The sequence below is a fragment of the Condylura cristata genome, unplaced genomic scaffold (assembly GCF_000260355.1).
Source record: "Condylura cristata isolate star-nosed mole 26May11 unplaced genomic scaffold, ConCri1.0 scaffold00033, whole genome shotgun sequence".
NCBI classification, from domain to species: domain Eukaryota; kingdom Metazoa; phylum Chordata; class Mammalia; order Eulipotyphla; family Talpidae; genus Condylura; species Condylura cristata.
Window position 1 is genome coordinate 10,118,918 of NW_004567134.1, and position 22,543 is coordinate 10,141,460.

General features: G+C 40.0%; 1 protein-coding gene across 1 annotated transcript in view; it reads left to right on the forward strand.

The window, feature by feature from the left end:
* Positions 1 to 930: 930 nt before the first annotated feature.
* Positions 931 to 22,543, forward strand: part of ATP2C1 (ATPase, Ca++ transporting, type 2C, member 1) — a 105,521-nt gene continuing 83,908 nt past the window's right edge. Inside the window, exon 1 of the mRNA XM_012732077.1 lies at positions 931 to 1,185. Within this exon, the coding sequence (XP_012587531.1) occupies positions 1,078 to 1,185 (108 nt within the window). The 5' untranslated portion in view covers positions 931 to 1,077. The remainder of the gene's footprint in view (positions 1,186 to 22,543) is intronic.

The following is a 22,543-nucleotide window of genomic DNA, read 5'->3' on the forward strand; positions in this document are numbered from 1 at the left end:
ACGCAAATCCCTCAGGTTTCTGGTGGATGCCTGGTCTAGACCCTACATGATAGCCCTGCACAGAAGTGGCTAAACGTTTCCATGGAATGAACCAACCACTGAAGAGTTAAAAGGGACTCTTCAGAAACCCCGTAAATTCTATAGCATATTAAGAATATATCGAACTTTCAAATTTTATGGCTGCATGTCCTCTAAGACCACAGACCTCTTATGTTCTTTTTCTTTTTTTTTTTTTTTTAGATGAATCCTTTTGATACTTAGAAAGTAAATGTGTAACGGTCTTTTCTCCTGTACACCCAGAATAAAGCCGGAGGAAATGTAATGTTTCTGGATTCAGCCTGTGGATTTGAGATAAGGATTCAAGGAGAGAAGCCTTTTAACTCAGAACAGAATCTGTTTGCAGCTATTGTTCAATTAATGTAAAGGATCTTGTTGCTGGGCATACTGCATAATGCATGACAGTGTAAACCAAATGCTTTCAGTGCTGACATTGAACTCCTTGATAACAATGAAAAGGTAATTTGTCCATTTTTTAGAAGCTCCCTAAGACAATGCTTCTTGAGACTGAATTAATCAACACCCTAGAGAGAGATACTGCATGTGTTCAAGAGGATAAGAAATCCGGGAGGAAACAGGAAAAGCCACATGTCATGTCCTCTTTAAGAGCTAGAAAGATGTCAGAGAATTAAGATTAAACCTCCTGAGAATCTGTGGGTGTGGAAAGTCATCAGCTAGCTAATATTAACATAGCTTGCAACAGAAAACTGTTGCTAGAAATAGGACAGTCACTTCACTACCACTAAAGCAATCTGCTTTCTGTGGACCAGCCCTTAAATTCCTCCTGGCTCTTACTGCCCTTTGGGCATTGAATTTCTGGAGGCTTTTTAGACAGTGCTCATACTTTGGCGGTCTGGTCTCACCAAGAACTCTACTCAAAACAGGAAAGAGCAAGAAGATCTTTACAGGAAAGTGGTCGCGCTACAAGTAAATCTTTAATCACCCGAGGAACTGTGAAGCTTCTAAATTTCACTCGGTGGCTGACTGGGAGGAGCAGAGACCGTTGCTGCTTTCGGCACCATGGATAATCTGTTGCCTCAGTCTAGATTCACTTATTTCAAAAAATATCCTGTCCATGCTATTAGGAAATATTTATCGATGCTGAGAAACCAAAGAGCGGAAGAACAGGTATCATTTCGTTTGTCTTGTCTTAAGGTTAAGGGATATTTGTGTGGTGTGTTGCTTCACCGTCATTTGGTGAGTTCTTCTCTGCTAGTTTACATGTTTATAGGCCAGTCAGCTCTTGTTTGCAGCTGTTCAGACTTAGCAATCAGGACCAAGCAGGCATGTGAGAATTTATTTGAATTCTGTGATTAAGCTGAAGGTCTATAATAAAACCATGTGCTTTTATTTCTTCTGAACGGCTAACCTACTGAATTCTCATTCAATTGCAGACTCCTTGACCATTTTCAAATATAAATTTTAAGACTACTGATATTTCACAAAGTAACAGGTCCTGGAAATACACTGGTTTTCTTATATGGGCTTATGGGTATGTTAACATCATCACCAGGATTTGCAAAATAAAAAACCTGGTGTGGACTGTACCTATGAGTAGCCTTAGAGTATCATTAATGAGCTTTGAAGATCATTCAGAAGTAGTCATTTTTTCTGGTGGAGAGAGGGGGAGGGACATTGTAGTTTTCAATCTTAGCCAATCCAAAGTTAGGATTTCTAGTAGTAGCCATTAGCATGTGCTATGTGAACATTAAAAACAAAAAACAAAAAAACTGCTAAAATGTCAGATCAGAAGGCATTATTTTAAATCATGCCTTTGTTTTTCTGTTTTAAGATTTGTATGATTCTATCTCTTATAATTATGAACAAGGCATTTCTGAACTGCCTTTCTAAATTGTAACAATTGTTAGAAGTCACCGTGGCTGATCCATTTAACGTATCTGATCCATTTAAATCTGGTAAGTAACTTCTGAAGGAAGCACAATAGTGGCAAAGGACTGATGTTGAGCCACATCAAAGACTCAGACTCACAGATTGCTTGCACATCATGTTTGCAACCAGAACTGCAAAACTGTGTGGGAGATATTAGCTGTGTCCTGTATTTGTATGAGATGACCTACTTAATAAAAACACTTCCAGGAAGTAAAAGCAGAGGTCAATGGACAGAAAATCCTCTAATGATAGGTTTCTTAAAAAGTTGATGCATAATTTGGAAAAATAAAACTCATTACTGCTTTTTGAGAGGAAATTGCCCTAATGACATGCATGAATGGTTTTATAAGAGCTGGAAATGCAAACAGACTCTCCCTAAGGGAGCTGGGCTGGTCTTGTTGGCTCTTAGGTACATGTCAGGATCACAAGGAAATCTCTTCATTTCCAAATCTCAGCACGTGTTTGCTTTGCAAGTAGACAGTCAAGACACAGGTGGAGGTGCTCTGAGTTATCTCTCTTATTCTCGGTCCAAGTTCATGGACTTCTTCAGCCCTCATGGGAGTTGGGGTGGCTGAGTTGTGAGCCATGAGGGGGGGAAGTGCCTAAGAAAATAGGGTTGGAATGTAGAACCTACATGTAGTGATCTTTTTCCTTTTCTTAATATTGCAGATTTTTTAAAAGGTGTTGCTATTGCTTGTACTGAGTATTATTTTTTTATGTTTAAATATTACAAAATGCATTCAGAAGAACATCAGAATTTAACATGGATCCTTGGACTTGAACTTGGTGGTTCCCCTCCCCAGTTTACAATCATTTGGGAAGGCCTGAGAGTGTTGGATTTTTAATAAGTTAATGGCAAAAGGAAGGCAAATAATATATTTGATTCCTTTCTGAAACCCCAATTACAGCAGACATAATGTCTCAAGAAGAGAAACTAGGTCAGAGTGAATCCTGGTTAACCTTGGAAAGCTTGTTGGAAATATAAAGGAGGTTAAAAATAATTTTAGGACATGCATGTGTTGTTTCTGATCTTTTCATTCCTGTACAATGGATCCTCCTTATATGTTTATAAGGAAGTAAGATATAGAGAAAAGATTAGAAATCTCATCCAAGGCCACCCGGCTAGAAAGTACTGAAGAAAGAACTGAAACTGTCTTCCTGGCTTTAAACTTGATCTCTGAACAAGGAAGAGATAGCAACACAGCTAAGTAAAACACTCTCCTGCAGAGTGTTTTTAACACTTAGGTATTCGCATGCCATAGCCATAATTCTTACTGTGTTTATCACTTGTGTCATGAACTCCTTAATGTTTTTCTATATTTGCATTTAAATCACTTTTTAAACTTAAGTTTTAGAAAATTTCACATCACTACTATAAATGGAAAATGACGGTCTTTTGCCATAAATAGAAGATAAGCTTAATGATAATGAAGGCAAAGTAAGATTCAATTCTAAGCACAGATACTGTTATCTTTGAAACCTTTGTCTGAACCTGTTGGGTTGTTGGAAGGAAGATAGGGTTTTAAGAGATGAACATCCTAGTTGCCAACTCAGAAATTCCCCTGGGAAAGAATGGAAAGGAATTAAAAAACAGACAATTTTCTCAATTCTAACTGTGTCCTTGTTATTGAATGTAGGATTGGCAGGCCGCCTAAAATCACCTCCCACCCCATCTAGTGTGGCAGACAGCCAATGAGAAATTCTCAGCTTTTTTAAAGATTTATTTTATTTTACTTATGCATACAAGAGTCGGGGTGTAGACCAGAGATGCGGGGGGAAAGAGGGGTGAGAGGATTCACTAGAGACAGTCGGAAGCAGAACAGGCATCTCTAGTGAAATGCACTGCTGAGGGGAGCAGTGGGCAAGACAGAAGTCTGCAGTGCCATGTGGGTCACTCCCTTGTGGGGGATCAAACTCATGCTGCTGTGGCTGTTTGTAGCCTGATAGCACTGAAACTTGAGCTTCTGAGCCACATAAGAAGACCCAGAAGTTCTCAGCTGTTAACGAAGCCTGGAGCCTAAATGAACTTGGGGGGGGGGCGGGGGCTGGGAGAGCGCAGAAGAGGGCAACTCTGTCTTTCACCCTCCCAGCCCAAGTTCTTATTAATGATATGAACAAAGAAACTAGAAAACAGCATGCAAGTGTGTTTATGCTTATACAAATTAGTAAGTTATTGCTGAAACAGGTTTTTTCTAGATAGCAGGAAACATGCACATAAGCCAGGATGTCCTCAAAGAACAGGAGTCAATTCTGGGAAGAAGTTCTGTTTGCAGAACTTCTAACATCCTGGATCTCCATACGCAGAGTAAACAGGTAGGCACAGAAAACTCCAGCTCCCTTTAGGACAGCAGCCTGCCAACAGTCTATCCCCAGTGTTGTGTTCTACATTCTAGGAGAATATCATCCCAGACCCCACATCCACTTCGCCACTGCTATGCTTTCAAATCTGCTCCTCCCTTAGCCTAGAATTCTTCCCTTAGAACTAGCCCACCTGGAGACTGCATGTACATCCTTTAAGACTCAGGCTAAATGGATCAGTAAAAACTTCCTCCAGTTCTGGTGCAAACAGTGAAACACTGTCCTTCCTTCTCCATAACATTCTGTCTGCTTCTAGCTGGTCCCCTTACCAGTTGGTGCTTAGTAAGCCTTCCTACATGTCTTTCTTGTTCTTATTCTTTGAAGCCTGGCACAGGCTGGTGTGGGCGTGACCCCCTGCCACAGGCAGACTGACTATGGAGCTCACTTCCGCTCTTACCTCTATCCATTTCGTGATGATCGTAGGGTCCCCCTCATGATCACTGCCATAATTGCATTGCCCACAGATACGTTCCTATTAGATCATCTCCTTGTGGTTCCTCCCCCTTCATTGGTGTCATGGCATGAAGATCTCACTGGAGGGTTGGTCGGGCACTTTTTGCTTATACTACTCCTATTGTGATATGCCAACCAAGGGGCGAACCCACTACTTATCAAATTAAGGACAGATGTCCTACCCTTTGTATTCCTAGACTCATATCATAGTCTAGTTGTCATTATAAAAGTCATTAATTAGATGAAGAAGATGCTAAAGGTGGGGAAACACCTTTAATTTGTATGATTCAAATTGTGAGGCACTGGTGGTGATGGTGGTGTAGCAGTGGAGGGAACTCAGCTGGAGTCTCAGGTGAGCTTGGGCAGGTATGCAGAATGCATGCAGAAGGGCTTGTAAATGAAGTTAGTTTCTTTGGTCTGATGGGAATAGCCAGGGTCTGGCTCAAATGTTGCTTTCTGAGCTTGTGGGGACAAGAATGGGACTTGCAGGCATTACTGTCCTGAGCACTGGTGTGCCATGTGCCTGCTCTGTGACTTCAGTAACCCACTGAAGCACTGAAAGAAGGGAGGATTTGCTCTACTTCCCCATACACTGAAACCTGGCTTCAGTCCAGTGAAGTCTACAGAGAACCAAGAGTCATATGAGTCTCCAGGGAATACTGCTCTAAGGTTCAGCAGCATCAGTGTAGACATTATTCACAAATGCCAGCACCAAGTAATAATGCAGTTTGTGAGATCCTTGGGGACTGTTTACTCTGTCCTGTCCCATGGAGAGTTCTTCCCATTTGCCTGACTTCAGACATCACCAGCCTGCTGAGAACTCTCAGACATTTACCACTAGAACACATCCACCTTGTATATCTAGTTACCTATGTGACATCTCCATCCTAATATCTCATGGATGTTGTAGGTTGTGTGTCCAAAAACAACTCACAAGCCCTACCCCCAAACCTGCTTCTCCTCAGAGTCATTAATTAACTTGGAAGCTTAAACCATAAACTTGAGTGTCACCTGGGCCATTTCCTTTCTCTCCCTCACTCTCTTTTGCAATCCCTTAATAGGCCTGGTTATACTTTTTTTTTTTAAGATTATTTATTTATGTATACAGTAAACAAGTTTTTCATATCTGTTGTGTGTGAGACATTTTTCTGGGTGATGAGAGTGTAAAATGAATTGGGTAAAGTGTCGCCCCTCTGTGATACTTAAAGTCTCAGTGGGTAGAAAGAGCTATATTCAAACATTAATAATATGAGGCAAAACCTGTAGTCATATTTGGCTCAAGCTCTGCTCTGACTAATCTGCTTAAAATAAAGAGCATGGTCTTTGGGGGCCAAGGGAACTGTATAGAAGCTATATTTTAATTAAGGATTAGAACCAAATTTTGTTTTAGAGGCTTTTCTAAAGTTTTTTTTCCATGCTTTAAGAAAAGGTTTCTAGTGCAGAGAGGATCACTGGGTTTTTATTTCCTGCTTTGTCTCTTAATAATGCTAACCTCAAAATTGGGTTGTTAGATAAATACTTGAATTTAATTAGAACCTTAGAAGCGCAGGTCTTCATTTTGGCTCTTGTATCTGCTGAATAACAATATAAAACTTAAAGACTCCCGGTGTGCTACATTGCTCCCTCCCCACCAAAAACTGTGTTGAGATTTGGAGCATTACATAAGGGATTTTTGGGGTTGCTGATGCAGGTTTTCTTCTGTAGGTAAAATGAAAGAAATTCCCCTACAGCTTGGCTTAAGGAATAGTTAGAATTTTTACATCCTTAAAATAAGTGAGCTGGTTGTATCTTGAGAATAAACCAAAGTTATCCTTTTTAAAAGGCCTCTTTAAAAAATCATGAAATGCTATTGATAGTCCAAGTGACATCTCAAGGGAGAACTAAAGGCAATCGTCCTGCGTCCTTGTTCTTGGGTAGAGAAAAGGCCTTAATGCTTTAGAAGCAGGAGAAAAAGATGTTCCCTATAGGATCTAAGGTAGAGGGGGCCTCCCTGTTTAAAGCGCAACACTATGAAGCTACTGCAGCCACTGTTGCATGAGTTTGATCCCCAGCCAGGGAGCTGACCCACGTGGCCCAGCAGAACACTTCCTGTCTTGCCCACTGCTGCCCTTACCAGTGTATATCAGACAGTCTGCCTGTTCTGCTCCCTACTCTGTCTCTGGTGAATACTCTTACGGCCCCTGCACCTCTGGCCTGTACCCCAGTTCTGTATGCATAAATAAATAAATCTGTAAAAAAAAAAAAAAGAATCTAAGATAGAGGGCAGAAATCCTGTGAAGGAACTTGTGTAATTATACAGAGGTAACATTGACAGTTAAATTGCTGTGATAAAATGAGGCTGAATCTTAATATTCATGACATTAAAAGTTGAGCTATCTTATCATAGTAATTATAACAGTCTCCTATATCTGAAGGGAGAAAAAAATTAAGAGCTATATATTTATCCCCCTTCCCCCCAAAAAAAAGAGCCTTGAAATTTTCTCCACGTCTAAGTCTGTTTGAGTTGCTATAACAGATGCTGTAGACTAGGTGGCTTACAGACAACAGAAATTTATTCCTCATAGTTTTGGAAGCTGAAACTCTAAGATCAAGGGGTCAGCAGATTGAATGTTTGGTGAGAGCCTGCTTTCAGGGTTGGGGGACCCTGACTTCTTGTTTGTGCCCTCACATGGTAGAAAGTGACTAGAGAACTCCAGATTCTCCTTCTGTCGTGGCACAAATGCTATTTATGACGCTTTATCCTCACGACCTGATCAGTCATCAAACATCCTTTCCTAACACCATCAGCAAGGGGGTTAGGACTTCACCATATGAATTTGGGGGTGGGGGACACACACATTCAGTCTGTGGTGCTCCATTGCTGGTAGGATGTAGACAGTTATACATGAGAGCTTGTATGAAGATGAACGTCTTCATCAGTACCCATGCTAATGGACTTCCCCTCCCCCATACCTGTCTTCTTACTCCATCCATCCTCTGCCCTCTTCCGACAGAGGCCTTCTAGTCATCTTGGCATTTTCTACTTCCTCAGGCAGTACAGAATCCATCACAGGTCCTTTGAATTTACCCCTAAATATCCCTCCAACCAGTCAGCCTGTTTCCTCTCCCATACCCTCATCCAACAGGACAGTGTCACCTGTGGACACGGCGTTTTGTGTTTTTACATTCCCTCATGTCTACAAAAGGCCCATTTTTGTCTTCTAAACTTGAGACCTGCAACACTTAAATTATAAAATAGGCTTTGTGTGAAATGATGTTGACCAACCGTAGGCGAATGTAAGCGTTTTGAGCACACTCAAGGAGGTGAGGCCTGGCCTGGGGGTTGGTAGGGTAGGGTGGTACATGCATTTTCAACTTACATTATTTTCAGTTTTTGAGGGGTTTGTTGGGGAGAGGGAAAGAACTCACTTGACTTACAATGGGGTTACCTCCCATTGTGCCCATAGTTAAGTTGAAAGTAGCATGAGTTGAAAATGCTGCCTGGGACCTGCCAGCAGGCTGCTGCTAACCATTGTTAAGAGCACGTGGTGGGGGCCCTCCCTGGTGGCGCAGCGGGTTAAAGCACAGCACTAAGAAGCTAAAGCCACTTCCACATGAGTTCGATTCCCGCCTGCCCCGTTTGTGACCACATGGCGTGGCAGACCTCTCCTGACCCGCCCGCTGCTCCCCTCAGCGGTGTACTTCATCCATCTGCCTGTTCTGCTCCTCACTCTGTCTCTGGTAAAGCCTCTCGCCGCCCCTGAGCCTCTGGCCTGTACCTCAGTTCTGTATGCACAAATAAATAAATCTTTAAAAAAAAAAAAAAAAAAAGAGCATGTGGTGGTTCCTACTGGCTAGCTAAAGCTTTCAGACTGCCCTGAAGTCAAAAACGCTTACGTCAAACCATCAGCTAGACAATGACGTTGAACCATCGTAAGTTCAGGACTGTGTATCCCAATGAAGTCATTGATGCACAGGGACACAGAAATTTCAGATTATAGTGTAGCACCGTTTCCCAGCTTAATAACAAGCCTCTTTACCTTCATGTCTTTCTGTCCCCATTTAATACCGATCACTTATTTATGACCCTTCTAAAGGTGCCCTATCCTCTTTGTCTGCATTATCATGGCCATGGAATGTCAGACAAGTCTTGGGAGACACCAGAACCCCATCTGAACTGACATTTGAGATACTGCTAATCCTGCCTTCTGCTTCTAAAATCTTTCTAAATCTGCTCTGCCCAGATGATTAAAACACAGAAGTTGAAACACAGAAGTCAGTGTATGGAGAACCCCCATTGTCTTTGAAAAATCACGTCAACTCAAATATAAGACCCTGTTTTTGTGAACTACCATGTAGTTTCTATGCAGCTCCCTAAATTTTCGATCCTATTCCACTTCTAAGTTTGTCTGCAACGTTTCATTTGCTAACTTTTGTTCAGAATGGAAGACATATTTCTCGAACTGTACAGACAGTTCTGTGCCTTTGCAGAAAAAGAAATGAATTCATCACATTGGTTGCGCTGTACACCACTTGCTGTGCAGAGAACAGGAGAGACACAGGGATACTTTCTTTCCTTCTCATCTTAAAGGCAACATACTAGTTAAGTCTATTTCAAGAAATGCCACTTGGATTATGCATTCAACAATGAATGCTGCTGTAGCTAAAAGTTCTGCTGGTGCTTCTGGGCTCCTTTGTTCTTTGTGACCAGGTCAGGACTATGTCACATTTATTTTTAATCTTGGTGGAGAGCGAGTGTGCTTTAGTTTGGGCTCTGGATCTTTGTCACATCAGCCTGAGTAAAGTCCAGTCAGAAGGGGGGAAAAAATAGAGAGAATAAGGAATTTAAAATTTGCATTAAATGCCTTATATGTACCAGGTACTCACAAGGCCCTTTGCAGATACTGCCATGTAATCGTCATAGTAACTTTGCAAAGTTGGTGATATGATCACTACTTAATTTCTTAAAAAAGATTTATTTATTTATACATGCATGAACTGGGGTACAGACCAGAAGTGTGGGTGGGGTGTGAGAGGATTCACCAGAGACTGAATGGGGACCAGAACAGGTGGGCTGACTGAAACACACTGCAGAGGGGCGCAGCAGGTGGGTCAGGACAGGTCTGCTGTGGCATGTGGGTCAGCTCTCTGGCTGGGGATCGAACTAGTGCTGCAGTGGCTGTCGATAGCTTCATAGTGCTGCACTTTAAGACCTTGTACCACCACGGAGGTCCTGATCCTACTTTATAGATGAGAGAACTGAGGTTTAAAGAGGTAAGATCAGCTGATTCAAGCTCACGTGTGATGAGGCTTTAACTGTGGGGTTGTCTGTCTGTTTCTACATTCTGATTCACCACCCTCTTCTTAGACACATCCCATAGGTGGGGTCACTTTCTCTCTACTTTCCCTATCACCCCTTCATTTCTTTTCTTCCTGCTTTCTTTAATATTAGCTTTTCTTTCATTTATTACAGCTAGAGGACTTAAAAATAAAACTATTATAACTATTGTGCAGGGAAGACACTTTAAATATTTTTTGGAACAGGAATATAGGTGGAGTTCCAGATATTTGAAAGTTTTGAAGGTTATTCAAATGTGGGAGGAACTTCTTTAGGAAAAAGATTATACAATTATACATATTAAATTAGCAACAAAGTGAATATTCATTTAGAATAGAGTAAGAAATTACAACTTTCAAGATCACAAATTAAAAAAAAAAAGCATTTCCTACTAATTAACTGATGCAATCTAAAATGTTTTGTTCACACTTTTTTGGACCTCAGGGTCTTTAATCATTTTTTCCCATGATAGTGCTTTTTTCGATAAAGAGATAATCACAGAGAATTCAGATAATCTTCAAGCACAGTTAATTTATGTGTATGTATTTATTAGAGTCTAACTTCTGTCTGTTTCCTTTTGCTACCTACGAGCTTCAGGTACTGAGACTCACAGACACATTCACATGACTATTTCAGGCCTTGATTACTCCAGTAATCGGAGGAATATTTCTGGATGTCATTTCTTCACCAGGACAACTAGCAATAATTTCACCACACATAGACATGTCTACAAAATTCATTCATGTAAGTCACTAAATTCAAATACAACCTAAACATGTCTCCTCTCAACTTCATTTAAACCAGATTCCAAATTTGCCCAATATCAGGCCAGTGTTACCTGATAGAAGTCTGAAGGAGGAAAAATTAGCAAAAAAGAAAATCAACTACAATAAACTGCAGTTAAAATATCTTTTGCAAGTTTTACCAAACCATGAGCTCATAAGAACATCACTAGAGTCTCTTTCAGGGCCTTAAAAAGAGTCACTGCGACTGAAGGACACTGACTCATGCTTCACTGGTTTCCAAGAAAATGCAGCTTGAGAGGGATGTTATATCAAGAGCAACAAAGTGTTATTCTGCTGTAAATAACATTGTGGAGAAGGATAGGTTCAGGTACTACTAAAACTCAAAGCCCTCCAATGGGTATCCCATTTACATTTGCAAAAGACTGAATATTTGCAGCAGGATTACTTACAAACACAACAGACCTAATATTGTTCTAATTAATATTAATTACTCTATTTACTCTCCTCCGAGCAAGTCACATTGCACATAGAGAAAGAACATGTTATTGCTGTTAAAGACTACACCTCAGAGAAACTGGAACAGGACTAAAGAAAGTCTTTAAGAATTCATTAAGATGTAATCAAGCTTTTGCAAACTCATCTGTTATTTGGAATTACAATAGTTACTTTAAGTTGTCTCAGGATACAATCACCTTTATGTTGTATTCCTTTGCTGAATTCTGCTCAGTGTAATGTAGTCCAGTGCCCAACTATCTCCCTCACCTACATCCTCTCAGTAGAAACTCTTGACTCCCTATTCCTCTTCCTTTGTTCTTACTATGAATAAATTCTTTTAAAATGCTGGCCTTAGAAAAACATCCTTAAGTGTAAGAAGTTCTTGCAACTTGGTCCTGAACAATTAATCCCATTATAATATTTACCACCATTCTGTGGATTCTAAGTACATCTTTCAGGAAAGTTTCTTATAGAAGTATTTTGGTCTTAGAGAACAAGTGCATAATGTTTGCTTCAATTATTCAAAGCAATTGAATGATGAGACTAGTATAAAATCCTAGTTCACTAGTACTGAAAACCACCCTTTTGCTCTGTCTCCAATATATAGTTTCTATATTAAGCACATGTATTATGTAAGTACATACTGTACAGTGTACTTACTTTCATGGCCTCTGAAATGTTTTATAGCTTTTCTGTTTTGTTTTAAAGGGATGAAACTGTTTGTCTAAGGGATACACTATTTCAAGAGAATGGCATTTTCAATTTGTGAAGCTCTCCCTCCTCCTTTCTCCTAACTGGTGCAACTAAAGCCTGATACACCTGGTCAAAGAAGCATTGTTCCAAAGGTCCTGACCTGAACTAAGAAAACAAAGACTGACTTCATAGCTGGGAACACTCCCGCTCCACTGCCTCTGTCCTCCAACTTTGCTCTTTTCCCTCCCAGGGCCATGCTGATATGAGGCTCAGAGCCACTTAAGAGGGAGAAGTTTGTTCTCTGCATGATCTTTGTGCCCTTTCCCCTGGTCCTTTAAATAACTGGCTTTAAGTAACAGGTGTCTGCTCCAGGAAGTTCAAAGCCCCCTATGATTTAAGAATGTTGCAGTTTTAAAACACGGTTATACACTCCCACTCTGTTCTTTAGAATTGGGGAAGATTAGCATGAACAAAATATGTTTAGCTGTTAAGTTTTATTGTGTTTCATGTAAAGCAGTACTCAAAGTTGAGCATGCATGGGAACTACCCGAAGGACAGGTAAACTCCAGAATGCAGAACCCTCCCCCCAGAGCTGCTGATTACATAGATGGGAGGTGGGCCCCAGAATGTGCATTTCTAAAAAGTTCCCAGGTGGGGGGGTCACAGTTTGAGAAACACTGACACAGATTATTTGATGATGCATAATTTCAAAATCAAAGCAGACAGGGGTTGCCACACCTGCTCAAAAGCCCTGTGCCATTTACAAGGTGGAGGGTTGCTGGAAAAGCCAGGGATAGTGATGAAGATGTAGACTCATGGGTTCTTTTCTTTTATTTTCTTAAAATGTTTTTAAAGATTTATTTATTTATGCATACAGATTGGGGTACAGGCCAGAGGTGCAGGGGCGGTGAGAGGATTCACCAGAGACACAGTGGGGAGCAGAACAGGCAGACTGATGAAGTACACTGCTGAGGAGAGCAGTATGTATGTAGCCACATCATGTGGCTGTGTAAGCTGCCAGTGCAACCCACCTGGAACCTTGGAGAAAGTGACAGTGTATAAGCCCCTGACTTCCTACAGGGCTCAACCTTTGGATGTGTGTCCCACGGTGCTGGGTCAGCACTGGTGTATTAAACCTGCTTCTTCTCAGCCCTGGTGTTCACATTTCCTTGGTGCCATGTAATAGTAGTGCTGTCTAAAGCCATTATGAAGTCTTAGCATTAAAAACAAAATTGCTCAAATTTTCCCATAGTCCTCCTTTGGTTAACATGTAAGTATAAAGACAGAACAAAGTAAAAATTTACCACTTGGAAAACTAAAATCAGTATTCCTAATACTCTTTAGTGGTAGCAGATTCTAGAACATGTACTTAGTATGTATTCTGTTGACTTCAATAAAACATGTCAGTGAACACACTTGGATTTACCTATGTAATAATCTCTCATGCCTGTCTGTGGTTATTTACTCATAAATACACTCCATCGATAGCAGTCACTTTTAGCTCTGAGCAGATAAACCAGAGAAATTTAGAACAGCCTCAGCTTGAAGCATGATTTAGTGAATAGATATAGACAATGACCAAGGGTAATTAAAAATCAAGGCTCTCTTAATTAATCCTTGAGTGTCACTGAATGGACTATGAGACAGATTTCGTAGGCTGAGGAATTAAGGGCTATCCAGGTTGTAGGGAGTCCCATGGAGTCAAAAGATGCAAGAATTGACCAGAAATGATAACTATAGAATGTAACTTAGGCAATAGGGCAGCTTCTGATGTAGTTTCTGCTGGTTCATTGTGGAAGTGTTAGGAGACCTTAGACCAAAATGGATATTCAACTCCTGGCTTTGACAGTGAATAGCGAGAAATTCTGGTGCAAGGAACTTCACTTGTGTCAATCCCAACTTGGTCAGCTATAAAAGCAATTGACAAGATGTTGTGTGCTTACCTCAGAAGGCTGTGAGGATGACATGTAATTATGGATCTGGAAGTGCTATGTTGACTGAAAAACCCTGAACACATGTAGTTTGGACCACTGTTCCATGATAATTGATCCTCATTTCCCGAAAAGCAATATCATTTCTAGAATCAAGAGTGCATTGTTGGCATCTTTATCTTTTCAAGCATTTGTCCTGGTAAAAATGGACAGTTCGATCATTTAAACTAGGAAAGAATACATGAAGCATTTTTAAAAATCCATAGCGTCATAGCTTTTTAATTGCTCTAAATCAGATAAGAGAAACAGCTTGTGTGTAAATCTCAAAGTAATAAATATCTTTGTGAAGTTTGTTAATCTTTAGGAAAGACATACTTTATTTCCTTTTAGCAATTTCAGTCACAAGCGTCATCAGTTGGAGAATTAAACAAAAAAGTCAAGGGCACACAATATCAGAAAACAACTAGCTTTCAAGGGTAAAGTGCAATTATATAATTTAAAAATACTCCTAGTTAGTTATAAGAAAAACTCAAATGAAAGGAGCTTCTGAAATTAAGACAATTTTTTACTTTATATACAAATTTGGAAATAATTTAAAAACAGACAATCCCTTGCTCATTTTCTGACTTCCCATTGATAAACATTCTCTTTAGAATTGTAAGTAATTAACATTTTAGCATTTTGGATATGTCATATCAAACATTTAACTTTAAATTTCTATAGGTGCAGTCAACACATCAACCTATTTATCTAAACCATTTTTTTCTTAATACTACCAGTGACGACGCAAGTAACCGAAAATAGAATCTGTTTATTATCTCACATTAAAGAAAGTCCTGTTGTAGCACAAGCCCCAGGGTTGGTTGATTTATTATCTTAATTATTTTTAAAGAACTTGGCTTTCTCTCATCCCTACTTTGCCATCCGTGGTGTTGGTTTTTCCACGAGGAGAAAGGGGAGGGAGGGTGATATGATGGCTGTAGTACCTCCAAGCATTCAGAATTATGGAAGAAAGGAAGGCTTGTTAAAACACAAATGGCTAAGTCCAAACTCCAGGATTTTTTTCTTTCTTTCCTTTTTTAAGATTTATTTACGTGTACAAGTGCTGGGTATAGGCGAGAGGTGCAGGGGTGAGAGGATTCACCAGAGACAGGTGGGAAGCAGAACAGGCAGATCTACTGAAATTCACAGCCGAGGGGAGAAGCAGGCAAGACAGGAGAGGTCTGCTGCACCATGGTGGTCACCTCCCTGGTCAGGACTCGAACTCATGCTACAGTGGCTGCGGATAGCTGTTAGTTTCATAGTGCTGCATCTTAATCCCTTGTGCCACCAGGGAGATCCTCCCCAGTCCCCCTGCCAAATTTCTGATTCAGTAGGTCTGGTTGGGAATCTGTGAATTTACATTTCTACTAAGTTCCCAAGAGATAATGCTGCTGGTTGTTCAGGCAGGCCACATTTTGAGAAACCAACTTAGAAGTTAATGATCCTGGAGAAGAATGAATGTTTAAGGATCACTGCTAATGTTCATTACAAGAGGTATTTTTATTAGTTGGAATAAAAGAGGGTTCTCTTTACTCTCCTCATAGACCCTGATGCCGTATCTAGTTTGTCTATTTCCTTTTAAATGCTCATTTGGGATACCAATATTCCTAGTAGTTGATGTGGCTATATCTTAGAAAATAATTCTGCATTCAGAATTATTTTGTTTGAGCTGGGAACAGTTTAGGCCAGTCCCAAATTTGTACTTGCCTAGAGAAGCTTTTTGCTTTTTCTTTCCTTCTTATCCTAATTCTCCTACATGTAAGATACTTAGTAATATTAAATTAGTCTTAATATTGCCTTTTATAAAGCAAACATAAAGTGGTCTAAAGAGATATGGTCAATGCTGTTAACCTAATCTTTCCACATAATCTTTATTTGTAGTGATGAATTCTCTAATCTTGAAGATTGAACATAACTTAGTTGTGTTGCAAAAACTCCTTCCTGACAATTTGTAATTTCCCTTCTCTATCATGTACCTTGCAAACCACGTTTTTGGTGTGGCTTTACTGATTTGTGTGGCATGGTGCCGGAGACTCTGGTCTGTTTGTGTGAGTGTCCAGAGCTAAACTTTAGGATTCTCACACAGCTTTGGGCAATTTCTGTTCTGTGGATCTCCTCTAATTTTTTAATATAATGATATTTTTGTGCCCCTTTTCCTTATTTTTTTCTCACAAGAGGAAGCACAGTAGAGAGAGCTGATTTCTGCAGGGGTCCTAGAAAGACATGGGACAACTTCAGGCAAGATGCAAACTTTGCAAAAAAATATTTGACATCTTGGAAATGGTTGGGTAGAATACTTTGAAAGAACAAAACGTGCCATTATGGAGGTCTGAGGAAATAGCATCCTTCCCAAAACACTCTCAAACCCCAGTGTGCAACAGAGGAAAGAGATTGAAAATGTTTCTGATGTGAAATTGAGAAAACGTTTCAATGGAGTGAGGAGGCAGAGGCTATTACTGCAAACACAGCAGGGTGCAGTAGTCACGTTCTGCACTCTGATAGTTTCAACTACTTATGACAACCAACTACTTATGACAGCCTTAGCAAGACTCTCAAGGTGATGAGAAGACACTGGCCAGTAGCAATTTAACTCACCAAACCATTATACCTAAGTCTCCTACCTGTCTTCTCCAAGAAGTAAGACTAGATTCTTTGATCCCGAAATTGGTATCTGAAAACTATGCTGGAAACGATAGCGCTTTTGACTTTGTCAGGCACCAATACGACATCACAAAAGCCAAACCACACGCTCAGTGGAAATTTTCTATGTGCATGGTGGCAACCTCTCACCATTGTTATCTTTTCATTTTAAATGGTTACATAGGCTCAAAATCTGCCTGTGAAATTTCATCTGTTCTGGGCAGTGCTTAACATTTAACACTTCTTGCTATGTTCAGGGCTTATTCCGGTTCAGATCTACTTGTCCTAGCTAACCCTTTTGTGGTTTGAGATGTAAATTCATTTTAAAACTTTGAAAATCCCTTAATTCTTCTTTGTTTTACAGGAAAGCAAAAGCTCATGTTTTGCTTTAATCATAGGAAGCAAGTAGAAACGTCAAAGGCGGGATTATGTTTATTCATCCCACAACAAATATTTATGATGACTATTGCCCCAATTATTCATTATGTCTTTATCCCATATTTATTATAGACAAAATGTTTTGGGACCAGTTTGGAAACTAAACTGATTATCTTTTCAATGGGTGCTCTAAAGTCTCAAAACAAATCTTGGGGTGATTGTAATATGGAATATTGCATATCTATTTTCTATGGAAGTAATGGAATCTGGAATTGATTTTGGGGTATGGGACTCACAATTTGTTTTTTCCTCCTTCCATTTTTTATCCTCCCCACTCTCCCCTCTTTTTCTCCTCTCTTCCCTACTTTAACCTTACCTCCAACATAGAAGATTGGTAGATACCAGAGATTCAAAATAGCACCACAGGCTCAGAAACTGCTGAATGGGGAAACTCATTCATATTTGAAATAAACTTAATAAAAATTAAGTGAGTATACTTTAAAGTCTCCCATTTTTGCTCAATTTAATCAACAGATGGCTAGACAGCTAGCCATTGTGAGCTGATGAAATACTTATACTTGGTTAACTCTCACTAAAATTGACCAGTACAGGTGCCGGTTTTTGAGCCTATCTGATTTATTCACTTATTTATCCATGCTAGAAGTGGGCCATAGGCCGGAGGTGCAGGTGTCTGTGTGAGAGAGGACTCACCAGAGAAAGAGTAGGGTGCAGAAAAGTCAAATCTACTGAAATATACTGCTGAGGGGAGCAGCAGGTGAGACTGGAGGGGTCTGCTGTGCTATGTGGGTCAGCTTGCTGGACACAGGGATAGAACTCATGTTGTAGTGGTTGGTGATAGCTTGATAGTGCTGAGATGGGAGGCCTGTCTATCTGATTTTTATTCTTGACTCCAATTTTTACTCTTTTAGCACTGCTAAGACACAGAGCTAAGGAGTTTACAGCAATTCTTGTAGGTGGATTCTAGACACTCATTTCGTGATACTTCCTGCAATAACAGTTGTCGGAGACCAGCTCCGACTATTGAGGTGTCTGGAGGCAAGACAGGCAGGACTCTAAGGTGGGAAGGTGTCGTGGAGTGGAGATTCCTAAAAAAGGGGGAAGGGAGAAAAAAGGGGAAAGGGGAGCGAGGAAGACACGGGAGTCGGAGTTGGGTGCAAGTCTTCCTGCTCTGCCTTCAGCAGAGGTTTATCTTATACATTAGGAGCAAGCAGTGGGATGACATCAGCACACGAACTGGGCTGAGAGATTACAATTATCTTTTTTTCTAAAAACAGTTTAGGGTCGTATTGCCCTTTAGCTGAGATATAACATTCCAAAATCAATCAAGGTTAAAAACAGGTACATAGGTGCACAAAGTTTATGACTAATATTACTATAGTGGAGATCAACTAAGATAGAAGTCCCTTAAACCTTATCTACTACTTAATGGGTTTTTGTTTTTCTGCCTGAGTCATCCTGGGAGACAGAAGAGGAAATTCCTTGCTAATCAAATCTCTGAATAGGAGACATAGGTGAATTTCTTTATCTAAAGACTACATAGTAGAATCCTGAAAAACTAGCAAGAAGACTTTTGTGGATTTCTTTAAGGTGTAGCAGGTGGAAAACTTGACTAGTTTAAAAACAGGCAACCTGGATGAATTTCCACATCTAAAGGCCAGACAATAGGAAGTTTGAGTAATTCTTTAAAAAGCTGAATAGAAGGCTAGGTGAGATGATAGAATGATAAGATTTGGGTTATCCTCCATCCAGCAGTGAGAGAGACTTTGCAAAAACAGCCCTTTTGCTTTTATCAGTCAGTAGTCAAGTTACTTGACTTCAGGGGAATTTTTTCACCCTGGTGCAGTGCTTGCTTGTCAAGGCAGGCAGGCCTTGTGTGGCCTAAGCAGTCCAATTATAAGCTGAAAGTTGCTCAGAATATTTTGATATTACGGTTATACAAAAAAGGAACGTGATAACATAAGTTAGCATGGAAAGTCTGATTTTTCAGAGCAATTCCCCTCCATCTGGACCGTGTCTGACGACAGAGGTTGCATAGCTCGTGTCATCGCCCCCTTTTTTTTTTTTTTAAAGATTTATTTATTTATTCATGCAGAACTGGGGTACAGGCCAGAGATGCGGAGGGTGAGAGGATTCACCAGAGATAGAGTGGGGAGCAGAACAAGCAGATCTACAAGGTACACTGCTGAGGGGAGCAGCGGGCGGGTCAGGAGAGGTCTGCCACGCCATGTGGTCACCTCCGGGGAAGGCAGGAATCGAACTCATGCGGAAGTGGCTTAAGCTTCTTAGTGCTGTGCTTTAACCCGCTGCGCCACCAGGGAGGGCCCCTTTTTTTGTTTTTTAATTAAAGCTGAAAGTTGCTCAGAATATTTTGATATTACAGTTATACAAAAAAGGGAGGTGATAACATAAGTTAGCATGGAAAGTCTGATTTTTCAGAGCAATTCCCCTCCATCCGGACCGTGTCTGACGACAGAGGTTGCATAGCTCGTGTCAAACAGTATTTCCCTAAACTTGGCCCTTTGCAAGTTATGTAATAGGAGAAAAGTACACCTAGCAAAGAAAGTAATTATACTAACAAATTAAGTGAGATTCATAGGGTCATTGCAAGAAGCAAAAAAAGAAAGAAAAAAGTAATATATATATATATATGTATATGTATACATACCACACACAAAATAGAATACTACTCAGCTATTAAAGAAAAATGAACTCTTGACATTTGTGATAATATGGATGTAATTGGAGCAGATTATGCTAAGGAAAATAAGTCTAGAGGGGAAAGACAAATACTGATTATTTTACTTACATGTAGATTATAGAGAAATAAAACAAAGGGTCAGACAAAACTAAACCAATAATAAAATCTAGAAATCTGTGGAGCTGAGTTTACAGGGAGGAGGAGAGAAGGTAGGAGGAAAGTTCAACAGACTCTGTGGAGGACCAAGGGTCCCTGGTGGTGGTGGGTTTGGGAACATGCAGCTCAGGGTGTGTGCTGCCGGGCTTTCTAGTGACTTGCCTTGGAGTCTTGAGTCACGTGCAGTGTTGTGAGCAACAGAAAACAGAAAAAAAGGGCTACATGATACAAAATTTCAAAATGGCAAAAAAAGGAAAAAAAAGCACTTGGTAAAATAATAAAAACTTTCACTTAACTAGAAAGAAAAAGGAAATCAGAAGAAAAATACTCTTGTTGTTCTCTCAGAGTAGGTTAGCTTATAAAAACAAAGTGCTGTGTCTAATATATAAAAATGATCCAGCTTTAAAAAAAAAAATCCAGGTAAAATTTCTTAACTATTAACCTTTGGTGCTGAAAACAATGTCAAGACAGTTTTTAAAATATTAATTTATGTTATCTGAGAAGAGTTTTTAAATAACCTTTTCTAAGTTTACTTTTATATTCTAAAGGGTCACTTATTTCTTTATCAGTTAGGCTTATAAAAATGTCAGCCATCAAATTTGATATTAAAACAAGATTTTTGTGTAGTAAGGCACTGTAAAAGTAAAATCAGAATATGGTAACTGACTGTTCTTTCTCAATCTTCCCTACTTGTACTATTTTCCCTAAAGATATCTGACAAATTTCCCCTCTAGTGCTTATAGGTGATAACTTCAGATATTTTTAATTTTGTAGGTTAAACATTTAGAACAGAAAGAGTAGAAGTGATTTTTAGAGAATTGATTTCTAAAGAAATGAGAGGAAACACAAATATTACACATTTCTTACCATCACTATCATTCTAGCTAGTTAGTACCTTTGCTTGTTTCTTTGTAATCTTACACTTTTTAGTGCTTCAGTTACATTTCTTCACTTTTATCAGATCCCCTGCCCATATCTATAAACCATAATATATAGTATTGTTATGTATATGTGGATATATAAGTACACATAAATGTAGATGCATGTGTTTGCATGTAAAGTGTTTTACATATGTTTTAGTTCCCTTTCCCTTAGATGAGGTAGAGATGCTTATACAAAACTCTTGTGGCAGGTTTGCCAGTCAGAGGTGATGCTGGGTGAAGGAAGAGGATTTCTGAAACTTGTGGTTCAAGCATTCCCTATTGCTATGGCTTGACCGTGTTAATCATGCTCTCTTTCATAAACACAGGAAGCCAAACTAGTGCTATCCTCTTGGTTAAAAACGATGGTCAGGCATAGGAGAGGAGGGTGGCTCTGGAGGAGTATGTTGATGAGTTTCAAGAAGCGGTTCAATCAGCTGTACTTTAAGGATTTTTTTTCTGCTCCCAAATCTAGGAGTTTGTGAGATTACAAGCGGTGGATTAAGAGTGAAGCGTGTAACAGTTCTTCTGGATAGAGTTGGTTTTATTCAGTTTCTTTTTTTGATTTGTCAATAGCAACAAAGGCTTTCACAACCCAAATATATGCCATGGAGTGATAAATCTTTGCGGGGTGTTAATCGTGGATTCAGTGTTAAGGCTAGGATACTGCAGAGCACAACAGACCACTACGGAAAAATGCCTTAGGTAAAACGTGTGAGCTACATGAAGCAATCCAGCAGCAAATTCTGTACAGTGAAATTACCCTCCACTTTTGTCATATCATATTAATGGCAAACAATGTCTATCGTGTATATTTATTTACTTTCAGATGGTTTCTTTTTATGATGCCGCTGAAATGTCACAGTCAAATAACTAACTAGTAATCCTTACAAATGGATTACAAAGTCGTCAGCAAGAGATTGGGCACTCACTGTTGTAGAAATCATAGAGTTCTAAACACTCCTGGTTAGAAGAAAATCACGAAGCAAGCAAGTTAAAGGAGGGTGGGTCACAGATGCATCACTCTTGAGTCACGCAGGGATCTGTCATCTAATTTTACTTCTGAAATCTACAAGTGACATCGCTGAATGTAATCCAAACGATTAAGAAAAGTAAATCTAGAAAGCCGTCCAAGATTTTTCATCTTGGAAAAGTAGTTTGCTTCACTTACTTGGAACCAAACATAGGCACACAGGCAATGATCCATTTGTTTATATTGATGCTGAACCTGCGGTCAGAGAGCGTACTGGTGTATGTTACAGGGCCCGAGGGAAGGGGCACATTTGAAAAAATGGGTTTAAGAGCTGACAGAGAAAAATACCGCTCGCACTTAAGCGAGGACCTTTGAGTTCTTGGGAGGATGCACTCAACTCGGCGCGCGTAGCCCTGCCCTCTAGTGGACTTGGAGGCGCGAGCACTTCGGTTCAACGTTTCACTCCAGCTTTACTAGTTATTACTAGTTACTTATTGGACCGTGACATTTCAGCGGCATCATAAAAAGAAACCATCTGAAAGTAAATAAATACACACGATAGACATTGTTTGCCATTAATATATGACAAAAGTGGAGGGTAATTTCAGCAAAGGTGGCGTGAGAGTTTAGCAAACATCGCTTATTGGGGGACTGGGTTTGAAATGTTCACAGCAGGTGGCTGAAGGTGCGTTTGAAATGTTCAAGTGGCAAAAAACACACACAGCCGGTGGCCGAAGGTGCGGGCCCCTTCCAGCTCACACCGCTGGGCGCTGGG